The sequence below is a fragment of the Ipomoea nil genome, unplaced genomic scaffold (assembly GCF_001879475.1).
Source record: "Ipomoea nil cultivar Tokyo-kokei standard unplaced genomic scaffold, Asagao_1.1 scaffold3314, whole genome shotgun sequence".
Lineage (NCBI taxonomy): Eukaryota > Viridiplantae > Streptophyta > Magnoliopsida > Solanales > Convolvulaceae > Ipomoea > Ipomoea nil.
In genome coordinates this window covers 3673422-3694162 of record NW_017619742.1, presented here as the reverse complement: position 1 = coordinate 3694162, position 20741 = coordinate 3673422, and the positions used below count along the sequence as shown (strand labels likewise).

Here is a 20741-nt window from a genome sequence, read left to right as displayed (position 1 = left end):
ATCTCCCGAATTGCAGTTATTGGAAACTGCATAGATAAAGGAAGTTACAAGAATTTGATCTTAGGATGCGGGCATATGGAACACGATTACTGAGGAAAACTTATATACCCCTTCTTTTATATTGTCCATCCGGATCTTTTTTAAAGCAAGTAAGCAACTATTTCTCAGTTCTTTTTTCTTTGGCCATTTATACCTGTCTAGAGAGCAGGAAAAAGTTATACCATGTGCAGAATTACACAAATCAAATAGGCAATACTTAATCTATTAAGAATAGAAACAATGAAATTTAATAACAAGAATAACAAGTTTAGATGATACATATATAAAAATTTTGAGATCTAACAATGTTCAGATTTCTTTAGCTCTATCAGCCAAGTGAAGAGTATTTTGAGTTTCATCAAACTAACTAAGTGGGCAAGTCAGCAAGTGAGATACTATATGAAGTCCATGAAAGATATTTAAAGCTAGAAGACACCGATGTCCTAAAGACACCGAAATGGAAATTTGGCACCGCTTGATTTAGTGACTCCAAACTCCTTTGATAACAACTATTACAAGAACCTGTTGCAAAAGAAAGGTCTACTTCAATCAGAACAAGTTCTATTTAGCGGTGGAGTAACTGACAATATTGTTTCAGAGTACGCCAGGAACCCTCAGGCATTCCAAGCAGATTTCGCATTAGCCATGATTAAAATGTCTGAAATTCAGCCGCTCACAGGTCAAAATGGGATCATTAGGAAGGTCTGCAATGCTTTGAACTAGCTAGCTTCAATTCATTTTTTCAATTTAAAATTAGTATTTCCTTTCCATCAATTTAATTCATTGTATTTCTTTTCTTCATAACTGTACTCAATCATGATCCGATTTACCAAAATGCATGTAATAATTAATTTTTTGGACTTTTCATTATATATCTACAACGTAAGCAACCTTCACTGTTTCTTTTATTGAACATACCCATTATATATTTCCAACTAATTAATTCAAGGTTACGTTAGTTTTTTTTTTGAAAATAAGGTTACGTTAGTTATTTGCAACAAAGTTAAAACATTGTAAAGGATTGCCTATAAATACATTGGTTGTATTAGGCCTAAGATTTCTGTAATCGAATTATTAACGGAGTTTTTATGGTTTCATTCATCCCTGTGCAATTTCATGCTACAAAAGATATTTTTGAGTTTGTCTCATATAGCAGGGATTAGGAATATGAGTTTTTATGAATAGAAGTGAAGTGGTTTGACCCATTGTATATGGATGGCTTATAAATACATTGGTTGTATCCTAAGATGTTGTATCACCCTATCACCATCACTATGAATTAAAGAATATCCCTAAGGTCTTGCATCACCCTATCACCATTACTAAGCACATTGCCTAACCACGTAAATATTGCATTCTCTACCTTTCTGTCATTCTTATTGTTTCTTGTTCTTGTTAATCTCAATACGCATATTGTAGGAAAGACAATATAATTCATATGGAAGTGATAAATATCTACTCTTAAGGTAATCTATTGTAAAAAAAAAAAAAAAAAAAAAAAAAAAAAAAAAGCCAATACGTTACACATTAGAAAGTAAACATTTGAAATCTAGTCTCCAATTCGCAATAGGTTGGATTATATAAATTTTTCTAACAAAAAATTATCATGTTTCTAGTATTTAATTATAAAAATTTTCCTTCAACTTTTGCGATTTTATAATTATGTTCCAGACCTACCTTTTTATTTGACAATAATTTGTCCTCTAAATATTAATTTTTTACTTTTCGTTTGATCGTTCTTCCAAAAGGTTGAATTCACAATCACAAAATTTTTATTCTTCATTTTCTATTAAGATAGCTATGTAATTTTGGTTCATAGAATATGTTGAAAATGAAATAACATTCATGTGAATATAATAGATATATTGTAAGGAAAATAACTATTCTTAGGATTATGTTGATATTATTATGCTATTCCTTTAGGACAAGTGTTTGTGTGCCCCATCACACAGAGAGAAAAACGAAGGAAAAGTAAGACACGTACGTGTTTTGCGCATTTACTGAGTGAGTAAATCTAGTTTTTTTTTTCTTTTTTTTTTAAAAATTCTAACAAAACAATGAATGTATCTGATACCATCATCACAAGCCAACATACCAAAATCTCCAAAATAATGGACCAAATTTTTTTTTCAAAAAATAATGGACCAAATTAATTAACTAATTTTTCAATTACAAAAATTGTCTTCATCATACACAAATCAAAGATCAAAGAAGAATAAGTGAAAGTGATGAGACAAGATCCCAGATGAAAAACTTTTGCAAAGAGCGAAATGCAATCGTGAAGAGAGCAAACAAGTTATCCTCTCTTTGCGCCACAAATGTTGTTATCATGTGTTTCTCCATTTGCGGTCAAATGTTTGTACACGTTTTTGTGGGTCCCATTAGATTGCGAAACACAAATGAAAAGTAAGACACGTGCGCGTTTCGCCATCTACTAGGCGAGTAAATATAATTTTTTTTTTTTTTTGTAGTTTGTTAAATCTAACAGAATAACTAATGCATCTGATACCATCATTACTAGCTAACATACCAAAATCACCAAAATAATTAACTAATTTTCCAATTACAAAAATTTTCTTGATCATACACAAATCAAAGATAAAAGAAAAATGACTGAAATTGAGGAGACAAGATCCCCAATGCCCGCCAATTTATGCAAGGAGCATAATGCAATCGTGGAGAGAGCAAACGAGATATCCACTCTTTGCGTCGCAAATGTTGTTATCATATGTTTCTCCTTTTCCAATCAAATATTTGTACACGTTTTTTGTGGTGCCTGTTAGAGATAGAAAAACGAAGAAAAAGTGAGACATGTGCGCGTTTTCGCGCATCTACGGGGCTAGTAAATACAATTTTTTTTTGAATTTATTTTAAATCTAACAAAATAATAAATGCATCCGATACCATCATCACTAGCCAACATACCAAACTCACCAAAATAATAGACCATATTAATAATCTGATTTTCCAATTACAAAAAATTTCTTGATCATACACAAATCAAAGATCAAAGAAGAAGGACGGGTGAGGAGACAAGATCCCAGATGGCCAATTTTTGCAAGGAGCAAAATGCAATCGTGAAGAGAGAAAACGAGATATCCACTCTTTCCGTGGCAAATGTTGTTATCATATGTTTATCCATTTTCGATCAAATATTTGTACACGTTTTTGTGGGCCCTATTAGAGAGAGAAAAACGAAGGAAATATAAGACAGGTGCGCGTTTCACGCATCTACTATATTGGGTTAGTACGTAAATCTAGTTTTTTTCTTGAACTTCTTTTTAAATGTAACAAAACAAAGAATGCATCCGATATCATCATCACTAGGCGACATACCAAATTCACCAATATAATGGACCAAATTAATTAAATAATTTTGCAATTACAAAAATATTCTTGATTATACACAAATCAAAGATCAATGAAAAATGAGTGAAAGTGATGAGACAAGATCCCAGATGACAGTTTTTGCAAGGAGAGAAATGCAATCGTGAAGAGAGCAAACGAGATATTCACTTTTTGCATCACAAATGTTGTTATAATATGTTTCTCCGATTGCAGTCAAATATTTGTACATATTTTTGTGTGGCTCGTAAGAGAGAGAAAAACGAAAGAAAAGTAAGACATGTATGCGCGTTTCGCCATCTACTGGATGAGTAAATCTAGTTTTTTTCTTGAACTTTTTAAAATCTAACAGAGCAGTTAATGCATCTGATACCATCATCACTAGCCAACATACAAAAATCACCTAAATAATGGACCAATACATGCACAATAAGCGCCTACATGATTTAATTTTATTTTTCTTTAAAAAAAAAAATCCCCAATAAGTTACACATTAGAGAGTCAATATTTAAAATCTAGTCTCCAATTCACAATAGTTTCGATTATATAAATTTTTCTAACAAAAAATTATCATGTTTCTATTATTTAATTATAAAAATGTTCCATCAATTTTTGCGATTTTATTATTATGTTCCAGGCTCTAGGCCTTTTTATTTGACATTATTTAGTCCTCTAAATATTAATTTTTTTCTTTTCTAACAAGAGTCAAATATATTACTTGAATTCTACCATGTTTCTAGTATTTAATTATAAAAAGAATTTTTCTCATTTTTGGTCCCACGACTATAGTGGCACTCATGGACGGAGCTACTATGGACAAATTATGCTGTGCAATCGTGTGCACCATGCAAGGTGCATGGTTCATACTAATCTATGTTCCAAATTACTAAACTATATGTTCATAATTATAAAGTTATATGTTCATAATTTTTGAACTTCATATTCATAATTATTGAACTCTATATTCACAATTACAGAATTCTATGTTCATAACTTTCGATGTTCATATTCCCAATTGTTGAACTCTATATTCACAAATCACAGAACTATATGTTCATAATTTGATAACTATACAATTTAGAAATTATGAATCTATATAGTACGGAAATTATGAATCTACAGTACATATATTATGAATCTGCAGTATAGAAATTATGAATCTACTGTATAGAAATTATGAATCTACTGTATTTAAATTATGAATCTACGGTTTAGAAATTATGAATCTACAGTATAGATTTTATGAATCTACTGTATAGAAATTATGACTCTACACTATAGAAATATAGAATCTATAGTATAGAAATTATGAATCTATAGTATAGAAATTATGAATATGGAACCGTATGCACCTTGCATGGTGCACGCGGTTGCACAGTATAAGTGCATAACATTCCGCTACTATGGGGGCAGTCAAGGTAGCTGCCCCCACACCTAGGGATGTCAATCGGGCCAGTCCACTCGGTTTCGGGCTAACCCTGTCGGATTGTCGGGCTAATCGGTTAATTAATATTTTATTCTCGGGTTCGGTTTGACCCTAACCCTAAACTTCGGGTTGTCGGGCTAATCGGGCGGGTTGAACAATCTGAACTAAAATTAGAAACTGAAAGTGAGTACTCATATTTAGAGTAGGAATAATAACGGGGTGGGACAAAACGGGGGGTAGCATTTAGTTTTTTATATATATATATATATATATATATATATATATATATATATATATATATATATATATATATATATATATATATATATTTTTTTTTTTTTTTTAATTATAATAATTATTTTATGTATGTTAGGTTTCACATCACTTCTATAATAAAAAATAATTTTCAATAGTTCGGGTTGTCGGGTTAGCCCTTTTAATTTCGGGCTAGCCCTATCGGGTATCGGGCTAATCGGTTTCGGGCTCGTCGGGCTAATGTGTTTTATTGGGCTAACCCGTTCAGGCCATAGCCCTGTCGGTTTCGATTTTTATCGGATTAGCCCATTAGGTTCGGGCTAAATTGACATCCCTACCCACACCCCCACCAATTTATGCAAGGAGCGAAATGCAATCGTTTTCCACTCTTTGCGTCGCAAATGTCGTTATCATATGTTTCTCCTTTTCCAGTCAAATATTTGTACACGTTTTTTGTGGGGCCCGTTAGAGATAGAAAAACGACGTAAAAGTAAGACATCTACGCGTTTTTGCGCATCTACGGGGCTAGTAAATACAGTTTTTCTTGAATTTATTTTAAATCTAACAAAATAATAAATGCATCTGATACCATCATCACTAGCCGACATACAAAAATCACCAAATTAATTAACTTATTTCCCAATTACAAAATTTTTCTTGATCATATATAAATCAAAGATCAAAGAAGAATGAGTGAAAGTAAGGAGACAAGATCCCAGATGGCCAATTTTTGCAAGGAGCGAAATCCAATCGTGAAGATAACAAACGAGGGAAAATTATTTCGTGCACCACGGTGCATAATCGATTATGCACCGCGCATCAAAACGACGTCGTTTTGTTAAATGAAAATAAACGACATTCATTTTTCGCCGTTCCGCACCCTTCCACAAAAAGTAACTATGTTATTCAGTTTCATTTCGTATATACTGCTGTTTCAGTTCAACACAACTACAGTTTCATTTTCATATAACTACAATTTCATTCGATATTTATACACTCAAATATGTGAAAATGTTATTTAATTTTATTTTATATACACTATAGTTTTATTAAAACACAACTACAAGATCATTTTGATATAATTACAGCTTCATTGTACAATATACACTCAAATATGTGAAATATTATTCAGTTTCATTTTATATACACTGCAGTTTCATTTCACCACAACTACAATATCATTTTGATATAACTGCAGTGTCGGTTTAGATATACTGTAGTGCCAGTTGGTGTTTAATACACCAAAAAAGCGGACTCCGTTAACGGTAACGGCGGGCCGTTTCTTTACTTAAAGAAACGGCGCCGTTTTTTAACGCGGTGCATGTGCACCGCGGTCTATGATATAACGACTGACAAACGAGATATCCACTCTTTGCCCACAAATGTTGTTATCATATGTTTCTCCATTTGCCGGCAAATGCTTGTACACGTATTTGTAGTCCCTATCAGAGAGAGAGACACGAAGGATAAGTAAGACACGTGCGCATTTCCTGCATCTACTCGAAGAGTATATCTAGTGTTTTTTTTTCTTGATTTTTTTAACAAGTTAATCAACGATTTGGTCCCTCAATTATTAGCAAACGGTCAACGTAGTCTCTCAATTCCTTATTCATCGATTTGGTCCCCGAAAATAATTGTTTTTAGTCGATTTAGTCCCTCCGGTCGTCTTCTGTCAACAAACCGGCGAGAACTCCGATTTAGCAGGGGCATTTTGGTATTTTCTTATCTTGAGTCCTCTTCTTATACCCAGGCCATAATTTCTTCGATAGCCACCGGCGCCGACGACCTCTAACCGGCGATCTGATCGGACCAAAACGAGGCGGACATGGAGATGTGTGGATCGCACCCTGATGAAGTCGAATGCGAACTGAATCACGTTACGCTGCAAAGGCGTCAACCTCTTTCCGTCAGCGATCCGACGACTGCACACAGGCAACGATGAATCGAGACCAGCTAGAATGGTCTCCAACACAGCCGCTTCACATCGCGACTAACAGCGAGACGATCGAACGCCGATTGCAATTTCCCCAATCGCGACTTCGGCGACGATTTTGGCACTGTTCCAGTGTCGATGATGGCTCTCGGAGAACTAGAGTCGTCGCTACCACCCAGCAACATCATTAATTCAATCCATCATTTGATCGGCGATCGGACTTGGGCGATCGAGACTTCGCGGAACCGTCAAGTAAACGGTTACCAGTCTCGATTCTCGTAAACCAGTCGACGATCGTGCCCTCGATCATGTCCACTGACACCGACGATGGTCTTCGGAGACGCCCTCGAGGTTTCGTCACCCATCGGCGATGCGATCGCCGTTCTCACTCGCCATCTCGGCGATCATCGACGCGATCGTAAATCGCGATCTCGAGATCGCCTATCGCGATTTTACGAAGGATGTTACGTCGATGGAAGGCCCCGTTGATCTATCTGAGACTACCGATGCACCCTTGCTAGCCTTCGTTTCCTCCGCGGTGAATCAACAGAACCCGGGTGCGGTGGATACGTCCACAATCTGGGACTTCATGGGAGTAGATATCCGGGATGGTTCTACTTTGTTACCGGAGGTCCAAACGAGAGTCACCACGTCTCGTCGAGGTGGCCACCATGGAAAGAAGAGGGCTGAAGACAAGAAAAGACCAAAATGCCCCTGCTAAATCGGAGTTCTCACCGACTGGTTGACGGAAGACGGCCGGAGGGACTAAATCGATTAAAAACAATTATTTTCGGGGACCAAATCGATGATTAAAGAATTGAGGGACTACATTGACAATTTTCTAATAATTGAGGGACCAAATCGTTGATTAACTCTTTTTTAAATCTAACAAAACAATGAATGCTTCTGATACCATCATCATTGGCCAACATTCCAAAATAACCAAAATTAGGGACCAAATTAATTAACTAATTTCCCAATTACAAAAAATTTCTTGATCATACACAAATCAAAGATCAAAGAAGAAAGATAGGTGAGGAGACAAGATCCCAGATGACCAATTTTTGCAAGGAGCGAAATGCAATCGTGAAGAGAGAAAACAAGATATCCACTCTTTGCGTGGCAAATGTTGTTATCATATGTTTATCCATTTTCGATCAAATATTTGTACACGTTTTTGTGGGCCCCATTAGAGAGAGAAAAATGAAGGAAAAGTACGACAGATGCGCGTTTCACGCATCAACTATATTGGGCTAGTACATAAATCTAGTTTTTTTCTTGAACTTCTTTTTAAATCTAACAAAACAATGAAGGCATCCGATATCGTCATCACTAGACGACATACCAAATTCACCAAAATAATGGACCAAATTAATTAACTAATTTTGCAATTACAAAAATATTCTTGATTATACACAAATAAAAGATCAAAGAAAAACGAGTACCAAAAAAAAAAAGAAATCAAAGAAAAATGAGTGAAAGTGATGAGACAAGATCCTAGATGACAGTTTTTGCAAGGAGCGATGCAATCGTGAATAGAGCAAACGAGATATTGACTTTTTGCGTCACAAATGTTGTTATCATATGTTTCTCCGATTGCAGTCAAATATTTGTACATATTTTTGTGGGACCGGTTAGAGAGAGAAAAACGAAATAAAAGTAAGACATGTGCTCATTTCGCTATCTACTGGACGAGTAAATCAAATTCTTCTGTTGAACTTTTTAAAATAAAACAAAACAGTTAATGCATATGATACCATCATCACTAGCCAACATACAAAAATCACCTAAATAATGGACCAATACATGCACAATAAGCGCCTACTTGATTTATTTTTTTCTCTTTTTTTTTTTTAAAAAAAAAAAAAAAAAAAAAAAAAAAAAAACCCCAATAAGTTACACATTAATGAGTAAACATTAAAAATCTAGTCTCCAATTCACAACAGGTTGGATTATATAAATTTTTCTAACAAACAATTATCATGTTTCTAGTATTTAATTATAAAAATGTTCCATCAACTTTTGTGATTTTATAATTATGTTCCAGGCCTTTTTATTTGACATTATTTACTCCTCTAAATATTAATTTTTTTATTTTCTTTTCTAACAAGCGTCAAATATATTACTAGAATTCTACCTTGTTTCTAGTATTTAATTATAAAAAGAATTTTTCGCACTTTTGGTCCCACGACTATAGTGGTACTCATGGACAGAGCTACTATATGGGGAAATTATGCTGTGCAACCGTGTGCACCATGCATGGTGCCGGGTGCACACTGTTCTATGTTCATAATTACTGCACTATATGTTCATAATTATAAAACTATATATTCATAATTTTTGAACTTCATATTCATAATTATTGAACTCTATATTCACAATTACAGAACTCTATGTTCATAATTTTCGATGTTCATATTCCCAATTGTTGAACTCTATATTCACAAATCACAGAACTATATGTTCATAATTTGATAACTATACAATTTAGAAATTATGAATCTACAGTACATATATTATGAATCTGTAGTCACTACTACAGAATTCACATACAACGTCGGGTCTTTAACGTCGGCTATATACATAGCTGACGTTAAAAACATTTAATTTTTTTTAATTAAGTTTATAACGTCAGCTATTTAGTAATAGCCGACGTTATAAATAAAAAATAATAATATAAAAGAAATACATAACCTACGACGTCGGCTGTATTAATAGCCGACGTCGTAGGTTGTTTATTATTTAAAAAAAAAATTATTTATATATAACGTCGGCTAATTCCGTTTAGCCGACATTATATACTAAAAAAAAAAGTTAAGTATAATACGACGTCGGCTAACTATTTAGCCGACGTCGTATTGCTTTTAATTTTGTTTTTCTTTATAACGTCGGCTAAAGAATTAGCCGACGTTATAAAGTTTATAAATATAACCAGATCTGAGAACTTACGACAGTCAGACGCCCGAACCACCACATCCGTCATCTCTTCCATCCATCTCCTCCCACCGCATCCATCTCTTCCGTCCATCTTCCTCCCACCGCTTCTGCCGCCGCTGCAACTCACCGACGTCGTCCACCCCGCTGCATCGTCCACATCGCCGACGCACACTCCTTCCCCTCTGCATCGTCTCCACCCCACCCCGCCGCCGCCGCTGCAACTTCAACCCTGCCGCCGCCGCACCGTCTCAGATCGGCCGCTGCCCTCCGCCGCCGTCGCTACGCCATCGACGTTGCCATCGCCGGTAAGTTTTATAATTTTTTTTAATTATTATTAATTAATTTCGATTTTTATTAAATTTATTTGCAATTTAGGGTTTGTTTGTATATATTTGTAAGTTTTATTGATAAATTTCGACTTTTATCAAATTTATTTGCAATTTATGGTTTATTTTTATATATTTGTAATTATTATTGATTAATTTCGAATTTTAGTCAGTTTATTTGCATTTTAGGGTTTATTTGTATATATTTATAATTATTATTGATTAATTTCGAATTTTAGTCAATTTATTTGAATTTTAGGGTTTATTTGTATATATTTGTAATTATTATTGATTCATTTTGAGTTTTAGTCAATTTATTTGCATTTTAGGGTTTATTTGTATATATTTGTAATTATTATTGATTAATTTTGAATTTTAGTCAATTTATTTGCATTTTAGGGTTTATTTGTATATATTTGTAATTACTAGTCTATTTTCACCACAACAATTATTTTAGATAGAGTTTAATCAATGTTAACAAAAGTTTAATTGGAATTAATATTATCCTAGATTGACTTGTGATGGATAAAAGTTGGATGAAAGCTTCTCGGTTGAGTACAGAATATGAAGCCGGAGTTAGAGAATTTATAAAGTTTGCAAAACGTCATCTTCCAAATAATTATGCAACGTTTTGGTGTCCTTGTAAGAAGTGTTGTAATCTAAAACTATTAAGTGCCAATGACATATATGATCATCTAATTTGTGATGGAATTAATCTAAATTATACAAAATGGATATGGCACGGTGAAGGAGGAAGAGAGACTAGTACATCTAACATGTATGTTGACAACGAAGCAAATGAAGATGATGAGTCTGAAGATAGGTTGGACGAAATGTTCCGTGATGTTGGAGAAGAGTTCACAAATCGATCAAATGAGTTGGATGAATTATTAAATGATTCAAAACAGCCTTTATGGCCCGGGTGTAGTAAATATACTCGCTTATCTGCTGTTTTGAAATTATTCAACTTAAAAGCTGGGAATGGATGGAGCAACAAGAGCTTTACTGCTTTACTTGATTTAATAAACGATATGCTTCCAGAAGATAATGGACTCCCGAAGAATACATATGATGCAAAGAAGATTATGTGTCCCATGGGTATGGAGTATGAAAAGATACATGCTTGTCCTAACGATTGCATATTGTTTAGGATTGATTACAAAGAATTGAATGCATGTCCAATCTGTGGGGCATCTCGGTACAAAATAAGAGAGCATGTTGTTGGTAAGGCAAGTTCGAAAGGGCCACCAGCTAAAGTTATGTGGTATCTCCCAATTCTTCCAAGATTTAAGCGTATGTTTGCAAATCCAAGCGACGTGAAAAACTTAACATGGCATGCAGATCAAAAAATTTCTGATGGTAAGCTTCGACACCCAGCTGATTCTACTCAATGGAAAACCTTTGATAATGTTTTTCCTGAATTTGGCAATGAGTTCAGAAATCTTAGACTTGGCCTTTGTACTGATGGTATAAACCCTCACGGGAACCTAAGTAGCAAGCATAGCTCGTGGCCAGTTATGTTAGTGATTTATAATCTACCTCCTTGGTTGTGTATGAAACGCAAATATATATTACTGTCCTTGATGATTTCTGGCCCAAAACAACCCGGTAATGATATAGATATCTTTTTGGCACCTTTGATTGATGACTTGAAAAAATTGTGGGATGAAGGTGTGTTAGTGTTTGATGCCTACCGGAAAGAGAATTTTAAGTTGCATTCTATGCTTTTTTGCACAATCAATGACTTTCCAGCTTATGGAAACCTGGCTGGGTATAGTGTCAAAGGACATAAGGCATGCCCTATATGTGAAGATAATACATGTTATACACAACTTGTCCATGGCAGAAAGACAGTCTACTTGGGTCACCGGAGGTTTCTTGATAGAGCTCACCCTTACAGGAGATTAAAAAAGGCTTTCAATGGGCAACAAGACTATACAGATGCTCCACAACCAATGACTGGGATTGAAGTTTATGAACGTGTAAAATGTATAAATGTTACTTTTGGTAAAACTCAAAAACTTAAATCTCAAAGAGGTAAGAGGTCAATAGCTAATGTTGAGGTACCTCCAAATGAAAAGAGTCCATGGAAAAAGAAATCCATATTTTTTGATCTTCCATATTGGAAAACATTAGATGTGAGACATAGTATTGATGTGATGCATGTGGAGAAAAATGTGTGTGATAGTCTTGTTGGAACTCTTTTAGATATAAAAGGTAAGACTAAAGATGGACTCAATGCTAGATTAGACTTGATTGAAATGAACATAAGAGCAACATTAGCTCCACGCCAAGGGGATAAGACGACATATTTGCCTCCAGCTGCTCATACTTTATCAAGAAAGGAGAAAATAAGTTTTTGTGAGTGTTTACGTGGAGTCAAGGTACCACAATGGTACTCATCAAATATTAGAACACTTGTGAATATGCAAGATTTAAAATTGGTGGGATTGAAATCTCATGATTGTCATGCCTTAATGTAGCAACTATTGCCAGTGGCTGTTAGAGGTATATTGCCCAAAAAGTTGAGATATACTATTATAAGGTTTTGTTTCTTTTTCAATGCTATCTGTGGAAAAGTGATTGATCCAGACAAACTAGATGAATTGCAAAATGGCATTATTGTTACATTGTGTCAGTTGGAGATGTATTTTCCACCGTCATTTTTTGATGTCATGGTTCATTTGGTTATACATCTGGTGCGAGCGATCAAACAGTGCGGTCCTGCTTATTTGAGGGGGATGTACCCATATGAACGGTACATGAAAGTCTTAAAAGGTTATGTGAGGAACTGATATTGACCAGAAGCATCTATTGTTGAAAGCTATATTGCTGAGGAGGTAACTGAATTGTACTGAATATTTGGCGGGGGTAGAAGCTATTGGTCTTTCTAAGTATCGAGATGAAGGAAGAAGTGCTGGGAAAGTTACTCGAGGACGCAAAGTAGCCGGTATCCCTCCTGAAGATATTGAGGAAGCACATTTGTACATCTTGCATAATACAAGTGAAGTCGAGCCATATTTAGATGAGCACAAGGCATTGATTAAAGAGCAAAATCCAAGAAAGACAGACATGCAATGCAATATGGCCAAAAACAATATGACAAATTTGATTTGGCATCAAAGACCACATATGGATTCTTAGATCCACATTCAATTCAACCAATTTCGAATTTTATAGATGAACGGACAGGGTATATCAACGTCACCATGCAATATGGCCAAAAACAATGCTATCTAGCGCCATATATTTTAAAGTAAGTTTTAATTGTTTCAAATAAAATAACTTATATACAATACACTTTTATTATATATTATATTTACTTACAACTAATACATTATTGATTTGTAGTGACCATGGGATGTTGATGGCAATTTGTCCTCAACTTAATGAAATTTATTGGTTTGATTCAATTGGAGGCCAGCCACATGATGACATCAAAGATATTGTTGAAAAGTATGTGAACTTATAAGTATTAATATGTATAATTAATAAAGTATGCATGATGTCATAAAGTATTTATGCATACTAATCTCTTATAATTTTAGGTGTGTCAATTCAGCTAAGTTGTTGAGAAGCAATGGATCAACTCGTTCACCAAAATGGACTAAGGTTTAGGTAAGTATTTTATACATTTGTAAAACTACATATATTTTATTCTTTTTTATTAAATAAAATTTTAAATTTAATTTAATTCAAATGTAGTGTGCTCAACAAGTTGGAAGTACGGCATGTAGATATTATGTGATGAAATACATGCTTGAAATTCTTTCCAAAAAGCATGTGCGGGAATGGATAAGGCATGTAATTAATATAATACCTTTATCTTTCTAATTTTAAAAATGCTAGCTTACTAATTATTTAATAATTATCAACTTTGTAGGTTGTTGAGAGATGACTTCGGAAAGGCTTGATTCAAGCCCGAGCTCGTGTGCGCCGGCACCTACGGGCACGAATGTCGTCCGGAAATTGGCTGGCCTTGCGGGCTAAGTTATGCCAACTTTCGGTATCATATTTTCCAACGCAATAGCCACTTGGGTTCGGCCAAGACCGAAACTAAACCATGGTTTCGGCCCTGGGAGGCCGAAACCTGCTAGTTTCGGCTTGTGAGGCCGAAACTGATGAGCAGCACAGCAATGTTTCGGCCTGGGGCCGAAACTAAGCCTGTCTAATTTCGGCCTAGGCCGAAACATTGACAGTTCCGTCCTGGCAGAATGCCAACGGACAAAAGTGTGAATAAATTCTCAATTAATTTCAATATTAATTTTGAATTTAAATGGCTTGCTGTTTCAGATGTTACATAGACAAATGTAATGGCCATGATCAATACTATTAAGTACTCCATCCCCATATAAGAAGGGGTAGAAGGTAGAAGCTTTACACACTACGAACAAGTACAATAGCTCTACACGAATTTTGGTTTCAAGCTTCCAAACCTTCTGCTTCTACTCCCTTCTTAAGCCTAACTGTGTTCAAGGCTGTTGCTCTAGTTCGCCGGGTTCGTTCGTTTCGGTGCTCAAACGTCGAACCGTAGCGCGTTTTATCCTGGGAAACCTAGGCCACGGCGCTCCTAGCACTTTTCGGAGGTGGCAAATAAGTTTTTAAGGAAAGAGTGGTCTCTTGACTCACGCTAAAAACCCTTACCCAAACACAAGCCAATCTTTCCTTCTTTCGGTTTTGGATTATGCTTCTAAGCGAAAATCCTCCTTTTATATTATAGTTTGGTTGGAATTATAATCTGTGTATTATAAATTCCATTTGGTTGATATGCATATATCTTTTCCGTAGATACTCATGCATATAACCATGGTGGTCTGATTTATATATATATATATGTGTGTGTGTGTATATATATATATATATATATATATATATATATATATATATATATATATATATATATATATATATATATACATTTCGGATATAATATATCGAATAATATTTTATATACTTCGTGTGTGTATATATAAATATTATTTTACGATATTAAATCGATTTTTGGTTCATTATCACCAACAGTCTCAAAACCTTATTTAATTTGATAATGAACAAATCGATGGATTCCAAGAGTATTGGATCCGTGAATGTTGCCGGAGGTGCACATTCAAATGGTAGGAACGGCAACGATGTTGCACATTCCGTGACGCCGGTTGACGGCGGCAACGTTGGAAATAATATTTCCATGGGAGTTGCAAAGACACACGATGGTGCTCCGGAGAACTTTGGTTCATGAACCGGTAGACCTGTGGCTGGTGACACACATTTGGTACCTATTGTGTTGTCTAGTGGATCGGCTAAAAGCCATGAAGGATCCTATGATGGTGTAATGACTACATGGTCTGAGGACTATGGTAGTGTTACAAATGACTTCAACCGTAATCGAAGGAAACTCAAGCGAAAGCTTAGATTTCAAGAAAATTACGAAAAAAAGGAGAAATGCCACTACGAAGCAAACCGTCATCCTAGTGAAAAGGTTGAGGATAACTTCGCTGTGTTTAAGACATGTGGATGGTTGGACGAGTGAGGTCACAACCAAGGTACCCCCGATGTGCGCTATGGACCACCCTCGTGGAGTGGACGGTTGGAAAATGGAACAAGGCACACGGGTTAAAGGATTACTACGAGATAGGAAAAAGGAAATTTGTTTCCAATATAATTTTCCTATTTATTCATTTATTAAATAAATGTTGTAGTATCCTTGTGATACACTTTTTATTGTTGAATAAAAAAAAAATGAATTGTTCCATTGAGCTATTGAATCATAGTACATACGAATTATTTGATGAAATAATGTTGAATGTATGAAATGATTCAATATGGGTGCGTAGTGCATCACGGAGCATTATGTGGAAAATGCTAAAATGGCTTAACGGCCGGAATGAAATGTAACAAGCTTGTTACATGTTTGAAATCCCGTATAAGGACTGCGGTCCTGGTTCATGTAGAACGATAAGGATTTCAAGGATCAATTTGTCAAAAATTGGGATAGCTATATAATCGTGAGCGTCACAGCTCAATTGTTGAATATTTTAATTAATATTCTGAGAACGATTATATAAGCTTGATTCAACTAGTCGGAAAATTTGGTTCATCTGTTCTCGTTAATTGTGTGATAATTAACTTGATCAAAAATTCCAAATTATACTAGTATATTTAATTTGAGACAAATTGTGTTTTGGTGAATAGTGCTTTTGTAGCACTAATGGAAAGTGTTATTTGGCACTTTGAAGTGCAAATAACAACACTGTAACAGTGCTATTAAGCACTAGGTAGAGTGCTTAATTAGGCACTTTCGGCCACTTGGTGGCTGCACCTTTAGGTGTTGAAAACTTAAGCATCTGTGCTTTGGTAATAGCAATAAAGGTGCTAGATTATGATTGGTTTTAATGCTAATTTACTTAGCTTAAACCTTTCGTATGTGGCTAATTAAATTTAGCGTTGTAAAAAGTGCTATGTGATTAGCACGAAAGGAAGTTTGGTTAATTGTGTAATTAACTAATAATCCTAGTGTCAGGTAGCACTGTAATTATAAATTAAGCAACGAAAGGTTGTTGTGAGTTTATAATTTAAAGCAATAGAGATTGCTTTGGAATCGATGCGTTAGTTTAGAAACAATGATTCGTGCTTGGTATAGCATGTTTCGTGCTTCATTACTAAGCACTGATTCGTGCTTCAATTTCGGAAGCACTGTTTCGGGTTTGTGGCCTTTCGGTCAAAACCGAATGGATTTGTAAAGGCTAATCTGTTAGCTTCTTCGGGATGTGCTAATGTGCAGCACATGTTTATTCTTTATAAGAATTAAAAGGAAAAACCAAATTAATCGTGGATTAATGAGGTTATGAATAATTGATGTGGTGAACATGAAACACCTATTGGTGATTTCGGCGCAAGCATTGGTATTGTACTCGAGAGTACGGTACGGTATTCACCTCAATCGATCGAACGCTGTTGCCGAACGTAAATATCAAGACGTTGATAAGTTCGGGTCTACCTCAAGGTACGTGGGGTGAGACAATACTTTGGACAAGTAAGTACCTTTTAAATAAGGTTACCCGTATGAAATTCTTACGAATTGTGGGTACGTAGGAAATTTTCCTACTAATGCCTGAAATGTGGGGGTATCTTGCCAAAGGTGTATATTGGGTTCTTAGTACACGAGTCCTATAGTTTGGATGTACATAAGAACACAATAAACTGAATCAAGAAATTCATCGTTCTTTGAAGATGTAATTTCTGTGAAGGTTCAATAAAGGACCTAGCACGTTGAAAGGAACTTTCGACGTAGCTATGGTTGAAGGGTATGAAAGAGAACCCGAGCTCAAAGCTAGACGTAGCAAGAGAGCCAGGATTGAAAAATCCCTTGGTCCAGTTTTTCTGACGTACATGCTAGAATGTGACGCGCATATTCTAACTTGTTTACTAGAAAATAAATTGGATTTTCTGACAAGGTTGTTAGAAAACATGCCTCGAACATATGTAGAAGTTGTGACTTCTACAGATGGACCAACCCGAGAGAGGCTACCGAGAGTGAAGTAGATTCTATCTTAGAGAATCATACTTGGAACTGGTTGTTCTTCCTCCAGGTTGTAAAACCTCGGGATCCAAAGTGGATCACTAGTCGGAAGATAAAACCGGTTGATTATATTGAAGTGAAATGGCCAGGCCTGTAATTGTAGATTACATGCAACGCGAGTGCCACGGTTACTTCGATATAAATATTCTCTTGTGATGAGAATAAAATCCATTAGTATGATACTTGCCAAAGAGCTGTTTAGCGAGACTTGGAAGTTTATCGAAATGGATGTATCGCTTTCTTAATAGACATGGAACAACACGAGGGTTTTGTGGTTCCGCGCTATGGAAAGAAAGTGTGTAATTGGTGAGATCATTGTATGGGTTGAAACAATTGCCTTAGTATTTGGCATGTGAGTTTGATCATACAATGATGACCAACGAGTTTAGTATAAATAAAAGTGACTAGTGGGTCTATGTATTGCGTACGATAGACGATGATATCACTGTTTGTTTATACACGATAAACTCATTGTGGGTAGTAACGATCAAATGATCAATTCTACCAGAAACATGTTAAATTCGAGATTTAACATGAAGGGCATGAGTTTGGCAGATTTAATCCTCGGGATTAAAATTGTGAGAAGACCGTATGGTCTCGTGTTAAACCAATCTCATTGTGTTGATTAAATCCTTGCAGAGGATGTTAATCAAGTGGCTTGGACATCGTTAGATACTAACGTACAACTAGCAAATAATCACGAAGATTGTATATCTCATGGAGAATACATTCAGATTATTGGTAGTTTAATTGTATCTAATGGGTTGTACTAGGCTGGATATTGCCTTAGCGGTTAACGAACTCGGTAGACATACGAGTAACCCTAGTGTTGCGCACTAGAAGGCAATAGCGTGAGTTATGAGACACTTAAGGTATGCTCGTACTCTAGACTGCACTACGTGGGATATCTAGCCGTACTTGGAAAGTATAGCACGGATATCAAAGGACACTAAGTCCATCAAAGGCTACGTCTTTACGTAGGCTAGTGCAGCCGGTTGGACGGAAATTCTCGAAATGAATTTGTGATAGCTAAGATCCGACGGGATCAAAGCTGAGAGCCTTACACTCGTGTCGCGAGCGAGTAGGCCGAATGGCTAAGCCATTATTTCGAGAATGTTCCTAGTGGTGAACTCGTACCTCCAATTTGTGTGCATTGTGATAGTCAAGCCAAAATTGGTTAAGTACAGAGTTAAATGTGGAATGGTAAGTATAGACTTATAAGTCGTAGATATAATACCATTAAACAATTTCTCACAACGGGGGTTATCTCTATTGACTACGTGATGTCAAAAGATAACGTAGCGACCGCTGACTCGCTAACCCGAGGGTAAGCAAATGGTTGTCGAGAAATTGGAACGAGGAATGGGTCTAAAGCCCTTAGACTAAAAGTTCTATAGTGGACACCCAACCTAGCTAGCACCTAGGTTCAATGGGACAACTAAATTATGGAACGGAGCGTGTCACTGTGGGGGTTTCGGACTCCCTACCACTCCTCGTTAGAAACAGTGACTCCCGCACGAGGCTAGCATGTTGATGCTTTAATGATTCTTGAGTATGCGGGACACTCGAGAAAGAATCACCTATGTAAGAGAGAAGTGAGGGTCGCTTCAAAGGAGAATTGTTGGGCACAATTCTTTAGAAACTCTCGCAGAACCAGGAACGGTGACCCACGACCAAAATGGGCACACTCATTAGAACAGAGCATGGTTGGGAGGTTCCTGTGTGAGATATGTCATCGTCTACACAAACGGCAGTCGGTTCAAAGACATCGCGTTCTACCGAATAGCCAGTAGAGTAAACATTTCTTCACAAGGGAAGGTTCAAAGGGTATAGTGACTCCCTACCTATCCTATGCAGGGATCGACCGTTTGAACACAGTTGTTTTCGATTTCAAAATACCCCGAAAATCAATTTTTCATTCATGTGGGGGATTGTTGGAAAAATAGAATTAAAATGGCTTTTTAAGTGGCTATTTTGTGGTACAATTATCAGTGGGGTCCACTTCCTCTTTGGTTCGGGTCAAAGTGGATTCGGGTTCTTCGTAGTGAGACGAAGAGATTGATACATTGTACGCTCAAAACGGATAATGGGTGAATGAGATATTGATTCTCAAAGTAGAACCATTGAGTTGGAAAAATGAAGGGAAAAAGTGAGCTTTTGTCCCACATTGGTTTGGAAAGGGGATTTGACCCCCCTTTTATACAAGAGCTTTTTTAGATCTTGTAGAATTGTATAGCATAAAGGTTCTCTCGCGCGGGAGGGGGGGGGGGGGGGGGTGCAAATCAAATTCCAACTAGAGATGACTTCGGAAAGGCTTGATTCAAGCTCGAGCTCGTGTGCGCCGGCACCTACGGGCACGAATGTCGTCCGGAAATTGGCTGGCCTTGCGGGCTAAGTTATGCCAACTTTCGGTATCATATTTTCCAATGCAATAGCCACTTGGGTTCGGCCAAGACCGAAACTAAACCATGGTTTCGGCCCTGGGAGGCCGAAACCTGCTAGTTTCGGCCTATGAGGCCGAAACTGATGAGCAGCACAGCAATGTTTCGGCCTGGGGCCGAAACTAAGCCTGTCTAGTTTCGGCCTAGGCCGAAACATTGACAGTTCCGTCCTGGCAGAATGCCAACGGACAAAAGTGTGAATAAATTCTCAATTAATTTCAATATTAATTTTGAATTTAAATGGCTTGCTGTTTCAGATGTTACATAGACAAATGTAATGGCCATGATCAATGCTATTAAGTACTCCATCCCTATATAAGAAGGGGTAGAAGGTAGAAGCTTTACACACTACGAACAAGTACAAGAGCTCTACACGAATTTTGGTTTCAAGCTTCAAAACCTTCTATTTCTACTCCCTTCTTAAGCCTAACTGTGTTCAAGGCTGTTGCTCTAGTTCGCCGGG

The 20741-nt window shown here is 36.2% G+C and overlaps 1 protein-coding gene across 1 annotated transcript; it reads left to right on the top strand.

Moving 5' to 3' along the window:
* Positions 1–11037: 11037 nt before the first annotated feature.
* Positions 11038–13405, top strand: LOC109169423. The gene is made up of 6 exons (XM_019318304.1): positions 11038–11485; positions 11603–11728; positions 11882–11932; positions 12014–12324; positions 12745–13039; positions 13137–13405. Exons 1-6 carry the CDS (start codon positions 11038–11040, stop codon positions 13403–13405), a joined length of 1500 nt encoding a protein of 499 aa, XP_019173849.1.
* The last annotated feature ends 7336 nt before the right edge of the window (positions 13406–20741 follow it).

What these genes read in the sequence shown, in the direction of transcription:
- LOC109169423 (XM_019318304.1), top strand. Translation starts at nt 11,038, where the DNA reads ATGTATGTTGACAACGAAGCAAATGAAGATGATGAGTCTGAAGATAGG. An exon ending in AATAAGAGAGCATGTTGTTG is followed by an intron (nt 11,486 to 11,602) that starts GTAAGGCAAGTT and finishes CATGGCATGCAG; the next exon opens with ATCAAAAAATTTCTGATGGT. An exon ending in GTACATGAAAGTCTTAAAAG is followed by an intron (nt 13,040 to 13,136) that starts GTTATGTGAGGA and finishes TGGCGGGGGTAG; the next exon opens with AAGCTATTGGTCTTTCTAAG.